This window comes from Corvus hawaiiensis, chromosome 19, assembly GCF_020740725.1.
Source record: "Corvus hawaiiensis isolate bCorHaw1 chromosome 19, bCorHaw1.pri.cur, whole genome shotgun sequence".
NCBI lineage: Eukaryota > Metazoa > Chordata > Aves > Passeriformes > Corvidae > Corvus > Corvus hawaiiensis.
The window spans coordinates 4380322-4394536 of NC_063231.1; the positions used below are offsets into that span (position 1 = coordinate 4380322).

Sequence of the window (14215 nt, forward strand, 5' to 3'; positions counted from 1 at the left end):
TCACGTGACGCGGGCGACCCGGGTCCAGCTCGCCCCGCCTCCTTCCCCGCCGAGGCCACGCCCCCTTCTGATCCCACTCCCGCCTTCAGCGCTGTCAGTCGGGTTTTCGCGCCGCGGCCGTGACGTCACGCGGGCAGCGCGTGCCCTGCCCGCCCCTAACGTCACACTTCGCTGACGTCACCGGCCACCGGTCTGTGCCCCGGGGCCACCCCCCGCTCCCAGTCCCGCCGCGCTTCCCGCCCCGCCCCGCGGATGCGCGGCCCTTCCGGGGGCGAGGTCCGACCGCCCCGCCCCGCCCCGCCCCCGCCTCGCTGCCGCCGCGGCTGCCCATGGAGGCCGCCGCCGCCGAGGTCGAGGTGCGGCTCCTCTTGCAGGAGGCTCGAGAGAGCATTGAGGCGGCGCGGAGCTACCGGCGGGAGCTGCAGCAGCGGCTGCAGGGGCTGCAGCAGGCGCGGGAGCAGGTGGGGAAGTAGGACGGGACGGGGCTCTCCGGAGCTGTCCCGGGACGAGCGGCCAGAGCCCTGCCCGGGCTGCGCCCGGTGCCCACAGGCGGGGCCGGTGGGGGGGGGGGGGCCAGCACCAGGGACCCCTCCGGGCGCGGCGGCTGGGCCTGGCCGCTCCGCTCCCGGGGCCCGGTATTTGTCCGTGTTTCCTGTCCGCCGGGAGAGCCGGGATGGGCCTCAGGTGTGGGGAAGGTGGAGGAGGGGGAGCCCCGCCGAATCGAGGGGTTATGAGAGCCCTGGGACCGGCCTGTGGTCTCGGTGGGTGCCGGAGATGGAGGGCGTGGGAGTGGGCAGATGTGGGACGTGTCGGAGGAAAGGGATGCGAGCTGAAGTCTGTTACTGAGCTGAACCTCATTTTCTGGGATGACAGGGAGGTTCCCCAGGCAGGAGTAAAATCTTAAGGAACTACATTTTCCAAAGTAGCTGGGTCGCTAAGTCTGATTTAATAGGGAATGTTATACCCATCTTCGCATCGGATACCTGCCTGGGCAAGCTGCTCCCTGTTTTGGATGATGTGCTGAAGGCTGCTGTCCCCATGCACCACAGTGCCTGGGTCACGTACTCCGTGGGTCAGGCAGGAGGCTTGCCAGCATTCCGGGTTAGCTGGTTTGTCTGCAGCTGTGCACTGGAGCCAGAGGAGAGTTTCCATTGGGACTGTGACCCACCCGCCGGGAGATGCAGGAGGAGATAGGCAAGTGTGGGCAGGGAGAGCCATAGTGCAGGGCTGGCTCCTCTGCTCAGGCAGCGTCTCAGCATTTGGGGTTTTGCAGACTGGAAGTGATGCCTTGCTGTCTTTGATTCAGCTCTGCAACGGATAAATAAAAACCCAAACAAAATCAAACTCAGCGAGTGTTTCTGTGTTGACCTGTTAGTTTTTCTGGAGCAGATCCCGTTAGTGTAGAAACCTGCTGTAAATCTGCTAGGAGAGTGTCCTGCTCCCAAGTGCATGTGGGTGATCACTGGACATTTAATTAGTCGGCATTGAAACCACAGGCTGCTTAAGAAAATAAATTGTTCATGGCTGTCTTTAGTCCAAACCTTGTAATCTCAAAGTGTTGCTTGGCAATTCCAAGTGCAGTGAAAGGCAGCCCATGTGCCTTTGTGCAGTGAGTGTGTAGTTAGCTCACCTTTCCTTTTCCTCTCAGGGGGAATTTCTTTACTGTGTGCATGTTTATGTTTTCTCTCTTTCCATCTTCAGGACCACTTGCTGTTTTGTGCACATCCAAGAGTTCCCTGTGTTCCCAAAGTGCTGAGTGTGCTAGACTGGGGTTCATATAGTGGCAGCTTTATTATTTGGGGACTGGTGGGCAGATGTGATAGAGCTGGATCACTTACATTGCATCCTTTTCCTTTGGACCAATGGGACATGATTTTCCGCAAACTGCACCGAGCTCTGTGTGTTCAGGGACTTGCATTTCCTCTTTTGCATGATGAGCAGTATCTAATCCTGGAGCTGAGCTGCTGAATTTGTATCTGCCTGTAATGGAGGTAAAGAGCTTGGAGAAGTGACTGTTCTGCCTTCCTTTGCCCCACCCCTTCACAAAGCTAAATACTTCCTCTTTTTTTTTTTCCTCAAGCATTGAAATTACAAGAAAAGGGAAGCAGAGCTGTGTGGCAGCTGCAGAGCTTCATGAATATTAGTTGAAGAGGAAATTTATTTTACCTAACCAGAGAACTTCCTGTGTTGGTTGTCTGTACTTCTAAAGATCTAGAAATTACGTGTAAGGCCATGAGTGTGTTGCAGCATTTCCTTGTGTGTGTGACTTAGAAAAGTTGTTCACAGGGAGATGTTCACTTCTGATTTTTGCATCTTTAGCTCAGGGATGTTCAAGTGTGTTTTCTTCCCTAAAAGTCAGATTCAGCAAGTTTGCTGACATTTTAATAAACACTTGTAGAACCTTCCGTGGTCGGGTTCTTCCGGAATCAAAACAGACTTGCTGTTCAGCCTGTCCTGTCACCAAGGGGGGCTGTTTGAACAAAATTGAAAAGAAAGCCGAGGATTTTAAAAATCCAGTGAACTGATAGGGCTTGGAAAAGTGCTCCTAGATAGTTTTCAAAGAGTCTGATAGGTTTTTGTTTGCAAGGGGGATTGCCTGTATATGATGCCAGGTGGTTTTTGAGTAGGATTACAGCAGTGGGGGTTTTTTGAGAGGCAGCAGGGAGGAGATCTACAAAGCATTTGGATTTTTCTGACAAGAAAAATTCCTTGATTGAAGCACCCGTAATCCAGTTTGTATTTTGTTTAGTTAATATGCTCTTCCCCTTGTCCAGGCTGGTTTCTTTGCCTCCCTCCCTGCTGTACATGTACTAAAAATGACTTCACTAATTTGTTAACTGCCAGTGGTCATTTTTAAAGCAGACTCCACTTGCAGCTTTACTGAGCAAATGAGATGCTTCAGAAAAATAAAAGATGTGTATGGCCTTTGCCTTTATCCTAAATCCTTCTTTCCTGTTACCTGAATTCAGATCAAAGAAAGTGCAACATTGACCAGAGATGTGCTTGAGCAGCATTTTAGCGATTTGAAAGGGACCCTAAAGAAGCTTCTGGATGAGCGACTGATGTCCCTACTGCAGGAAGTGGATGTCATAGAGCAAGAGAGCATCAAGCCCCTGGATGAATGCCAGAAGCTGATAGAGCACGGAGTCAGCACGGCCGATGATCTGCTCCGGGAAGGTGAGGCAGGACCTGGTGCTGAGTCTTAGCTCTGCCTTCCAGTGTGGGTCTGTCAAAAGTCTGGAATTATGAGCAGTGTGTTTGGCTCATTTTGGACTTATCTCAAACTAAATGTTAAGAATTGGGTAGATGTAGTGAAGAGCTGATCAATATTATCTCCTACAAATCCATATTTCAACATTTCACTCCGATCCTAGGTTGTACGTATGTCAGTGTAGGCTCTCCTAAAGGGCAGGAAGTACTTATTTGGGAATTATTTCACTACAGAGAAATTCTGTACCTCTCCAGGGTAGACAGAAAAGTATGTCAGGCTACTTTGAAGTAAAATATATGGTGGATACCACCATAGCAAAGTGTCTATTTTGGTGAAGTAAGTTATTTCTGTCTTGCTGAAATAGCAGCTGAAATAAACAAATTGTCCTCCTACGTGTGATTATATTTGCTGTTGGTGGGGGAGCATGAGGAATGATATGGCAGCTGTGTGGGGAAAGTTTCTCTAAAAAGTCTGAAGATGAGGCAGACAAAAATGGCCATGTGGAATACTACTGTAAGGGCCAGACTATACCCTACTGATGCTAAATACCTCGGCAGAAAGGAATGTCACTCTTGCCTGTTTTCCCCGGGCTGGAGAACCTACTGAGGGCATGTCTGAGCCATGAGTGTGTTGGCAGTTTCCTTGCATTGTTCTCGTGTCTCAACTTTAACTTTCTTTCAGCATGAGCTCAGTTCTGGGAGCTAAAGCACATTGAGCCATGTCCCAGGGGTGGGAAAGCTCCCAGTTCCTCCTCAGCCCTGAGCTTTGTGCTGGCCTGGGAGCTCAGTGCCTCCTGCTCACAGGAGCAGTGACAGTGTTTAAAGGATTAATTTGTTGGGGTTTTTTTCTACCACCACAACTCTAGGACAGCTTGTATTCACCTTGGTTTTATTTTAAGTCTCACCTTACTGAGTCAGGGTGGTGGCAAAGATTGCCTGTGTTTTGTGTGAGATTCTGTGGGGTCTCATGAGAAGCTGACTTGCTGCACTTCCCATCCCCTGGGTGCTCTGAGTAGGAGCATCACTGAGTGCTGTGGGCAGGACAAGCACACATTGCAGCTAAGTCAGAAAGGAGTTAAGCCTCCGTGGTTATTAAATCTCCTGCTGCCAATTATGATGTGTGCTTTCCTTCAGAGATTTGTAACGTGCGTAATCCTCCACTTGGAAAAGGACTGAGCTTGCTGAAGTTGTAAATTATCCTAAAGTCAGGAGACTGGAGCATATGTCTCTGTAAGATGAAGTGTGAGGTGCTACTTTATATGGAAAGCTTAGGAAAATGTTTGTATTTATCTCCACACTTCAATGCATGGATTATTTCCTTCATTGTGACAATAGTGCCATTTTGATTGTAGCAAATAGAACAATGGTTGAAATTATTTCTTGCTTTCAAGTGTCTGCTTTTTTATTTTCTGATCAGTGAAGGTACTTTGCTTTTCTCTTCATTTAAAGCTGATGGAGGAAGGGATTATTAACCCTGACTTTTGGCATCATCTGACCCCAGTTCTGCTCCTGTCTGAGACCTGAGGCAAATTATTACATCTGTTATGGGTGTGTCTACAGGTAGATTTGAGAGCTTCAAAAGTTGCTAGATAGGCTTTATATTGTTACCTGTAATTGTATTTTCTAGCTAAGACTAGCAAAAGTGCTGAGAATGCTTCACATTTAATTGGTTGTTCGTGTCAGAACTGGTTATTCTTTGGAGCAAAGAATGCCTTCTGTGGATGTTGTCTCATTAGAATATTTTTACTGTTTGGTTGCAGGAGAGAGTGCAGTCGATGGAGATGTGGGAACACAGAATGAGAAACTTTGCAACTTTACAAAAAAAGCTTTACATATTCAGCTAGATAGGTAAGACACCAACATTCTGAGGTGATCTGAGGCAGTGGCACATGTGCCCTTCTTTGAAGAGGATCTTTTCTCTTTTGAAACAAATGTTTTCCACTCCATTGCCTCAAAAGATTCATTTGAGGTGCTGCTGTCCTGTTTGTTTCACAGACTCTTATTGGGGCTGGTACTTAGAGAATGGAGGGGATTTTCACCCTCCGTATGTTCTGTGGAAATAAAGGCTGTTTATTTGCGAAGGATGAAGCCACTCCCCATAGAACAGCCTGTGTTTCAGAGTATTTACTGACAAACAGGCAGTCTGGTTAGGGCTGAAAACACAATGTTTTCTGAGTCTTTTAAGTTTGGAGTGCACGTGCCAATTTCTGCAGCTGTTCTCTCTTTGCAAATCTGCACAGATTCAAGTGTATGGATGAAATATGAATTTGTAGAAGCTGGCCCCTCTCATTACAGTGAACTTTCCTTTCTCAGCTTACCAGAAGTGCCCTCCTTGGTTGATGTGCCTTGTTTATCTGCCCAGCTGGATGACTGCCTCCTTACTATACTGAAAAATCAAATATTCAGACATGGAACTGTGGCATCTCGCCCACCTGTACAGCTGGAGGAATTTGTGGAAAAGCCTGGAGGTATTTTAGTCCGATGGTGTAAGGTAGGTAAAATATCCTGTTGGAAAATCCTCTAGACTTGAGTTTTTTCTAAAAGAACCCAAGTAATCCACCTTCTTTCTGAATTCTCTATGGCTTTCGAAGGACTAGTCCACTCCAGTGTGGAGTTAGAAACTTGAGAAGAGCTTTTTATGGTAATGGTGTCATTTAAAGGCAAGGTAGCCTGGTGACGGTGTGGTTGGTGCTGGGGTTTGAGTCTGCCTGGCAGTGACACTTGCGTCAGCAGATCCAGGATGAGGCTGGACCTGCTCTCTTATGCTTTTACCCCTAAGCATGTTTGTGTTCCTAGGGAGATGCAGTGGGTTGAAAGAGAAAATATTATTATATTGGTGTTAGCTAGTCCAGTAGCTTTTCTCTTTGATACACAGAGACTATTTTTGAGTAAACCACTGCTGTGATCTGATGTGGTTTACTTGTTGTTGGACAGTTCTATGCTCCTTGGCAGCATCAAACAAACTTTTGTTGTTCTAGCAACTTCCAGTCGTTGTTGGCCACCCTTCACTTGTAAAGGATGTGGACTCAGGTTATTAAACCATAGGCACTGCTCTCAGGTGGGGTCTGATTTACTGTGGTATAGAGGAATTCCCTGGATTTGGTTGTGCCTGGGGGATATTGAAGGGGGCTTTTTTGAGGGGGTGTGTGTGTGTGTAAATATCTTTGGACTTAGAAATATCAAAGAACTGGAAATCATTCTTGGAACAGTTTATGAAGGACAACAGTCATTTTCCCTTGCTGTTAAAAACTGGCACAGAATTTCTTCTGCAAAGTTGTTCTCAGCTTTTGGCTGAAGGATTTTTTTATATCTCTGCTAGAATGAACAGCCTTCTGTTAAATGTTTCTTCCTCTGTAAATATTTTTTAGCTGTAATAATTCTGATACATCTTTTTATTGGTTCAGACACTGATGTTAGTTCAGACACTGATGTGTCTACAAGGCACATTTTCTGCTCTGGAATACCTTGTGAGTCTGATCACCTGCAGTGCTGTCCTAACATGTGCCCCTTCAGAGAGAAAAGGAGAACCAGGGGGATCCTTATTAACGCAGTAAATGTTCCTGCAGGTGGATGATGATTTCATACCCCAGGACTACCGGCTGCAGTACCGCAAGAGCACTGCCAGCCACTTTGAGGATGTGTATGTGGGCTCGGAGACAGAGTTCATAGTGCTGCACATTGATCCCAACGTGGATTACCAGTTCCGGGTGTGCGCCCGCGGGGACGGGCGGCAGGAGTGGAGCCCCTGGAGTGTCCCCCAGATTGGCCGCACCACGCTGGTCCCCCACGGTATTGGTCATCCTGAACCCTCAGCTGCTCATCAGCACTCCGGGGGGGCTGCAGCTGGATGGAGCTATGCTTGTGTGATGGGGGGTGTCTCCAGCTATGGGGTGTGCGTGTGACATGTGATGAACTGTTCCTCTGTCCTACAATTCATTCTTTTCTTCCTTGGCATGGGGACACTCAGTGAGCCTTTCACAGGTGGCTCACTGCTTCCTTAGCCTTGGAAAGCATGTGAGCCAGAAGAAAAGCATTATTTTTCCCTTCTCCCTCGCCACAACGTAAGCATTTTTGATGACGTACAGCTCACAACAAGCTCTTATCTTGGAGAGAGAAAAATTTAAATTTTCTCTTCACTTAAAAATTTGTAAGCGCAGTGGGTAATGAAGGGTTTTCTTTGCCTACGATAAGACTTGGCAGGGATTGCAGCAAAGAGTGAACTCCTGGGGAACTCTGAGCTGGAAAATACTTTTTGTAATTGCAATTTATTTGAAAAACAAATCTCTCCATAAGAAAAAGGCAAAACCAGCCCCTGTTATTAACATAGCTTGAGCTGCATGAGGTGGACTGAGTAGACATTGGGATTGGCTTGATTTTGCACAGACAGGAGCGAGTTGAGGTTCACAATTTCTTTCTTGTTTGTTTGTTTTCTTTGAAGAATGGACAACTGGTCTGGAGGGTTACAGCTTGAGCAGCCGAAGAAACATAGCACTTCGGAATGATTCTCAATCGTGTGGTGTGCTCTACTCCAAAGCTCCTACTTATTTCTGTGGGCAAACATTAACATTCAGGCAAGTCCTTTTTTGGGTGGCTGGTGGCTGGTGCATCCCCTGTGAGCTGTCACATCTGAATTGTGTGTAAACCTGAGGCATGTTTGAGTTTTAAATCAGCTCAGCTCTAGTCAAGGTAGTGTCTCTATGTGACATCTTTAGTTCTTTAGTTCTGCTTCCTGGCTTTGTAGGAAAACACCTGATGTTTTTGTAGGATCTGCGGTTATATAAAAGAGAGATGAGTGAACTCCTGAGGGATGGTAAAATATAGCCCATGCTGATCAGATCTGTGGAATGTTGAACTTCCTGATGTTTTGTAGCAGCTGTTACTGGCTGAAGTCAGTGGCGCTTTGCCTCTAGTTCCTTTTAACCTTGGGCCAGGGGTTACTTTCCTTCCCAGACTATTCACTGGCTCTGAATACTTTGGACATGAAAACACTGATGTGCTGTTGGGATGACAGTCTGGCAGCAATGCCTTTAACATCTGAGATAAATAGTGCTGGTCAGACTACTAATGCTTGAAACTGGCATTAGAAGATCCAGAGTGGAGAAGGGATCTTGTGAATTTCAAGCTTTCCATTTGACACAGAACATGATTAAACACCTTGGCAGTTTTTCTGCCTGTAGTCCTATCCCTGAGATGATGCTGTTTAACAGGGTATGAGGAATGTCCTTGTGGATATGTCAGTTGTAATTACAGACCTCAGAGACTCTGAAGCTTTGTTTCATCTTTTCCCTGGTTAAATAAAACTACTTGCTGTACAGCAAGCAACCCCCAAAGGCAATCAAAAAGGGCTGTTCATGATACTTTCATTACTTATTCCATGGTGTTTCATTTAACCCTTCCTGATAACAGATTATGTTAACTTCAGATGGTTGCAGTGTGAGGATGTATTCAGTTGCCCTGTCTGAGATAGGTAAAAAGATCTAAAGCTTTCATTTGAAATCTATTGCTAGATTTTACTTCTCTTGGCTCAGCAATGCCTGTGAAATTAAAGGCAGAACCTTGAGGTTTCCCTTGAGGTTCTCTCTCAGTCCAGTGCCTTTTATCATTTTTTATTGGTAGCATGTGAAAATGTTTTGCTTCACATTTTGGTTATGGACTTCTCTCCAAGAGGAGATTGTTTCAGGATGGCAGAGGATGTGTCCACAAGAGCTATCGTGACACGAATCTTGAGATTGAAGACAGCCTCAAGAATTGGTTGTGTTCCCCTTCCAAGGTCCAGGAGTAGCTTCTTGTTTGGAAGTGTGAGAGATTTTCCTGAGCAGGGAGATGTAGTACTTGGTGCTTGACTTTCTCCAGCTGTTGGAGCACAAGTTATTATTCACAAACAGCTCTGGGGGTTCTCTGTGTTCAGGACCCAGGCACAGCTTGTCAGTGAGAAGTGAAGCTGTGATAAACACAGTATTTTGTATCTACATTTTAAAGATAAGCTGTGGCAGTTGTCCTGAGGTGAAGCATTTGGCCAAGCTGTAGGAAAACATCACTGCATTAGGTCAAATCTCCTCGTGTTTCTTTGCAGCCTCCAGGGAGCTGCCCTTAGGGACAGGAACATTTCTCTGCAGTGACCTGCCCTTCGTCTCTAAAGCTTTGTTTGCTGTGGGGAGCCACAGTCCTTCTGGCCAGGCTGGTGATTCGGGCTCGCCCAGCAGATGCCCTGTGGTGGTCACGCTGGCTTTATCAGGAACCCAGCACAACTCTGCTCTGCTGACAGCTGACCGTGAGGCAGTGCCTGTGATCCCACACAGATGGACCTTTCTGTGCTCTGAGGCAAATAGAAACTGGTGGTGGTTCACTGGGGTTCAGTGTTTGGGCTGCAGTGGCAGAGAGGTTTTGTTGTGTGGCATTTTTGTTGTGCACCAAAATCAATTTGAAATTGCCTTTAAAGTTGCTTTGGGAAAACATTGTGGATCCCTTCCAAAGTAAAAAGCTTCTTGGAGATTTAAATAATTGTTTTCCCTTCGCTTTACAGTGCAAGGCTACTGCTCTTTTAGTGACATTCCCAGGGGACTGAAAAACCTAATGGAGTGCAAAAGTAAAACATGGTTCCAATTTTATCTTCCCGGTTTGCCTCAAAAGAGTTAACCCATTCTGTGCCAGTCCACTGCCCCCTTTAATTGCTGGTTCTTGAAAGCTTTGCTGAAGTTTTCCCTTGTGTGCCAACAACCATGTATCAGTCTGTTCTTTCTCTCAAGCTGCAATGAAAATAGCAACTGCTTTACTTTCTAGGAAAGACCATCTGAATTTCCTGAGTCACTCAGGCTCTCTGTAAAGTAGGATTTAGCACCTTTGAGAGGTGGCAGTACTAGAGAAAGGACTCAAGTCCAGAACAGCCCTTCAGCGTACGAACTGTGCAGCCTCGCTCCTCTGCTGGGGCCCAAAGGGAACTGAGTCCCTGGTCATTTGCAAAACTTGTTTGCATTTTCTTCAGAGATTCTTTCCCCAGACTAAAACTCCAAATACAGCTGAGCAGAAGCCAGACATGTAAATGCTCTTCTAGGCATTGCTTGGTTTGCACCAAGCTGATTTATTACAAAAGCCTAAACCAAACACACCCCCTAAGCAACATCCCATCCTCATCCCATTACAGCAGAACATGGCAGGGCCCAAAAAACCTATTTTGGTAATGCTTATTAAATCCCTGCTGAAACTACTGCTGTCTTGTCATAATACATGATGCTGACCAGTAATCTGATATAGCTAATTGGCTAGCTGAGCACACTGTCTGCTTCAGACAACTGGAAATCATTTCAAAAGACCATTTCTAAGATGTGACAGTGGAGAATAGTATTAAATACCATTGGAAGTTTGCAGGAAGCACGTTCCTATTTTGTACAGATTAACAGAGTATTGCTCAGTGGAGCTCTTGGGAAAGCTGGTAGGAATTTTGGGGATCTCCCCAAAAGTTTGGATGAATTTGTTGAGAGCCATGGAACACAGTACAGGGGTCTGGTGTGACAGGTTATTACTGTCTGGATTTCATGGTATGTTTTGATTTAAAGCTTCAGGTTTTGACTTAACTTTTTGCTTGTTAGAATTGAGACCGTGGGCCAGCCAGACCGACGGGACAGCCTGGGAGTGTGCGTGGAGCAGCAGAATGGCTACGACTCCCTTCAGCGGGACAAAGCTGTGTGCATCAGCACAAATGGTGAGTCTGAACCACAGAATTCCCCCCCAAACCCCACAGCCCCTGGCTCTTTAGATCCCTGCATAATATATGAGCAACTTTTATGTATGTGCTGCTTGTGCAGTTAAAAATCTTTGGTGAGATCACAGATCTCCTCTTCCTGCTTGCAGTTACTGCAGCCTGTTCCATGTGACAAAAGAAATGCAGCAGCGTTTTTTCCCTATTCGTTTGCAAAAAATGGGGAGATGTGATCTTCCATGTTAGTACATGCAGAAAATGAGAAATGGTAGATCTGCTGACTGTTTCAGGGGCAGTATTTGTAAATGGAAAAGAAATGACAAACCAGCTGCCTGCTGTTACTTCTGGCTCGACTGTGACATTTGACATGGAAGTTGTGCAGTTGGGACCCTGCAGCAACGAGGGAGGAAACTTCAAGCTTCGAGTAACCATCAGCTCCAACAACAGAGAAGTGGTCTTCGACTGGGTACTTGATCAGTGCTGTGGATCTTTGTATTTTGGATGTTCATTTTCATACCCAGGCTGGAAGGTTTTGGTGTTTTAGCAGTGAGTAAAGTTATTTTTTGTTCTTGCTGTAATGTTAAAAGCTGAGTTTCCAGCTGTTTGACAACAATCTTGTAACAAACCCCTGTCTTTATAGTACTTGAACTCCACTATATTGTACTTCATACTGGATTCATTTAAACAATAATTGTGAAACATTTGATTTGTTACTCTGGAAAAAGCTAGACACAAGCATTTGTGTAGGCAAATTAATTTAAGCAGTCCATCAGACCTTTCCCTTTTTTCCTCCAGACTTGATTTTTGTCAGTATTTCATTGTACTCGTCTCAGGGTACGCGCGTTGTGTAGAATTAACTTTGCTTAAAACTGCTGCTCTGTAAGCATTTTAGGGGTGGTAATGGACCAAAGTTGTATTTATACCACTCAGAGCACAGTATTTAGAGTGGCAAGGTCCTGCTCTGCTTCCTTGTGCACGATGCTGCCTTAGGAGTCTGAGTGGACAGTGGGGCCCACCTGTGGCAGCTGCTTCCTCCGCGCATGGTACTGTTTGTCCCTCCGGAGCAGGGACATCTGAGCCAGCCTGTTCCTGTCTCACTTAAGTGCCTTATTTCAATACTTCTTGAACTGTTTTCTGTGTTGTCACTTGGAATGTTTTCTAGAGTAGCTGCATGGTGATACTTACATCAACGGTGCAAGGCTGCCTCAAGCAGACCAACAGCCAGCGCAGGATGTTATCCTGATCGTCTCTGAATGTCTTCCCTGGTTACAATTCACATGGATCCTGTGTCAGAGACAGTCTCAGTGATTTGGTACCTGGCCTCAACCTGTGGATTGGCAGCTGTGGTTCCTCAGAGCCCTCCTACCATGCAGAGACAACCTTCTCTTACTGTCTGACAACACAAGGGCTGTTGTGATATGCAGGATTCCTGGCAATCCCAAATTCTGCCTGGGAATGCTGTGCAGTCAGTGCAGGTGTATGGTCCCAGTACTGCAGACAGACTGGGCTGACGCAGCTGTGCCTGCTGCTGGAGCTCCACCTGGAGTAAGGGAGATGGGCTTTGGGAGTGGGCTTCAGGCAGACCCTGCCTGCACAGATTTAACCTGGGGCAGTCAGAATTGAAGAGAGGGTGGTAATTAAGCTGTCTCCATAGAATAGGATGGGATAAAAAATATTGTGAATTAAATGACTTGGAGTTCAGAAATTATATAAAGTTACATATTTTTCCTCTAAGGAGCAACTACAATGGGTAAGCTCAGTCTCAAAAGAGAGCTTATTCCTGGTCAAAAGATTTTAATGCTACTGGATTTAAAGAATATTTAAAAGCAACACTCACTGAGGGGTTTCTTACCTCATGTTCAATTAAAATTAAATATATTTTATCACGTTAGAATAGCATTATTTTTATAAAGCCTAGACAATCATACTGCCTTTCCTTCAGTGGCAATGTGCTACATTAGCCCTCTATATTACCATAATAAGCTTAAAGCATAAAAGCTTATTTTACAATTAATTAACATTGCCCATACTCACACTGTCAGTACATCAGCCATCCTGCCTGAATTTTTCCCCAAGCAGCTGTAGCAGGGGTACAAGAACTTCAGACAAGGAGAATGGCTGTTGGTATTTATACCATTTACAAGAAAAAAAAATGCATGCGGATTTAGATGGGTGCTGCAAAGAACCTGCACGAGGCAGGGTTAGGTTGGAATTGGCTGTAAGACATGAAGTGAGAAAGACTGAACTGCTGCAGGTCAGATCATCCACTGTTAGCAGCAAAGGCCTGCAGTACTGTCAGTTTTTCAAGCTTCACTAGTTCAGTGTCAGGGAAAAAGAATACTAGCTTATCCTGTTACTTTAATTCTCCTGTGAAGAGTGTTTTCAGTACTTTTACAATAAGATTCAGTAGATGAAAGTGTCAGTCCTGTTCAGAGGGTCAGGCTGGCACTCCAGATAGCAGCTGACTTAAATCTTGCTCCACATAGTAGTGCTGGCAGTTTTATTTACACACTTCAGGTATCAGGTACTAGTTGTAACTTCGTACTTTTACGATATGGAAACTAAAATTGTGAATATCCACATTTCTGAGGTACCAACGGGTCAGGTACCCTTTAATCTGCTTTTGGAGGGGCTGGTCAGACTGTAGATTCTGCAGGATACTTACATATTAGAAAATAAAAAGCTTAAACCTTGAATTCAGGTACTTCCAGAGGTGGCAATGCCGTGTCAGGTTGTCCAGAATATACATAAAAGCAGCTGAAGGTGACTGTGAAGGCCATGGGAGACCCCTACTGCTGCCCGGGAGAGCTGAGGAAGGCAAGAGAAGTTTTTTCTGCCTTCAGGCTTTAGCTGTGTGTTAAACGAGGGCAGATTGCCAATCGTTCTTTCATTGTTACTGTGTTTTTGTTTTTTATTTGAACTTGGCACAAGCCTTGCTGTCCAAATTCCAAATGAGGTACTTTCAGCCACCTCTTGGAGCTGCACCTTGTGAATGGGGGAGGAGTGAAGAGTCTCAGGGCAAGAGACCTGAGCACTAAAGGAACAAAGGATGCAAAGAAGTGGAAGAGGCTTGAAGTAAAAAGTGTAAATTCTGTTCTTCTGCAGCAGAGTTCAGCTGGATGGAAAACCTGACACTTCCTGTACAATTTGCACCTATAGCTCTTGGAGCTCTGCAAGTAACAGTGTTAATGGCTTATGAAACCCAATCCTGAAAGTTGTTTTCCTAAGCTAGTACATTCACTTACCTCAACTAAGACTTGCGTGTCAAGAGAAATTTGAATTTTTTTAAATAAAAATTTTATCCCTCAA

At 45.7% G+C, this 14215-nt stretch overlaps 1 protein-coding gene across 2 annotated transcripts; it reads left to right on the forward strand.

Moving 5' to 3' along the window:
- The first annotated feature begins 292 nt into the window (after positions 1-292).
- Positions 293-14215, forward strand: CRLF3 (cytokine receptor like factor 3). Of its 2 annotated transcripts, XM_048323382.1 has the most exons (9): positions 687-1991; positions 2081-2224; positions 2970-3177; positions 4971-5058; positions 5524-5701; positions 6777-6999; positions 7649-7781; positions 10797-10909; positions 11197-14215. In XM_048323382.1, exons 3-9 carry the CDS (start codon positions 3063-3065, stop codon positions 11448-11450), a joined length of 1104 nt encoding a protein of 367 aa, XP_048179339.1. In that variant the 5' UTR covers positions 687-1991; positions 2081-2224; positions 2970-3062; the 3' UTR covers positions 11451-14215. The 2 variants fall into 2 exon arrangements, with proteins under 2 accessions (XP_048179338.1, XP_048179339.1); XM_048323381.1 differs by lacking the exons at positions 687-1991; positions 2081-2224 and adding an exon at positions 293-461.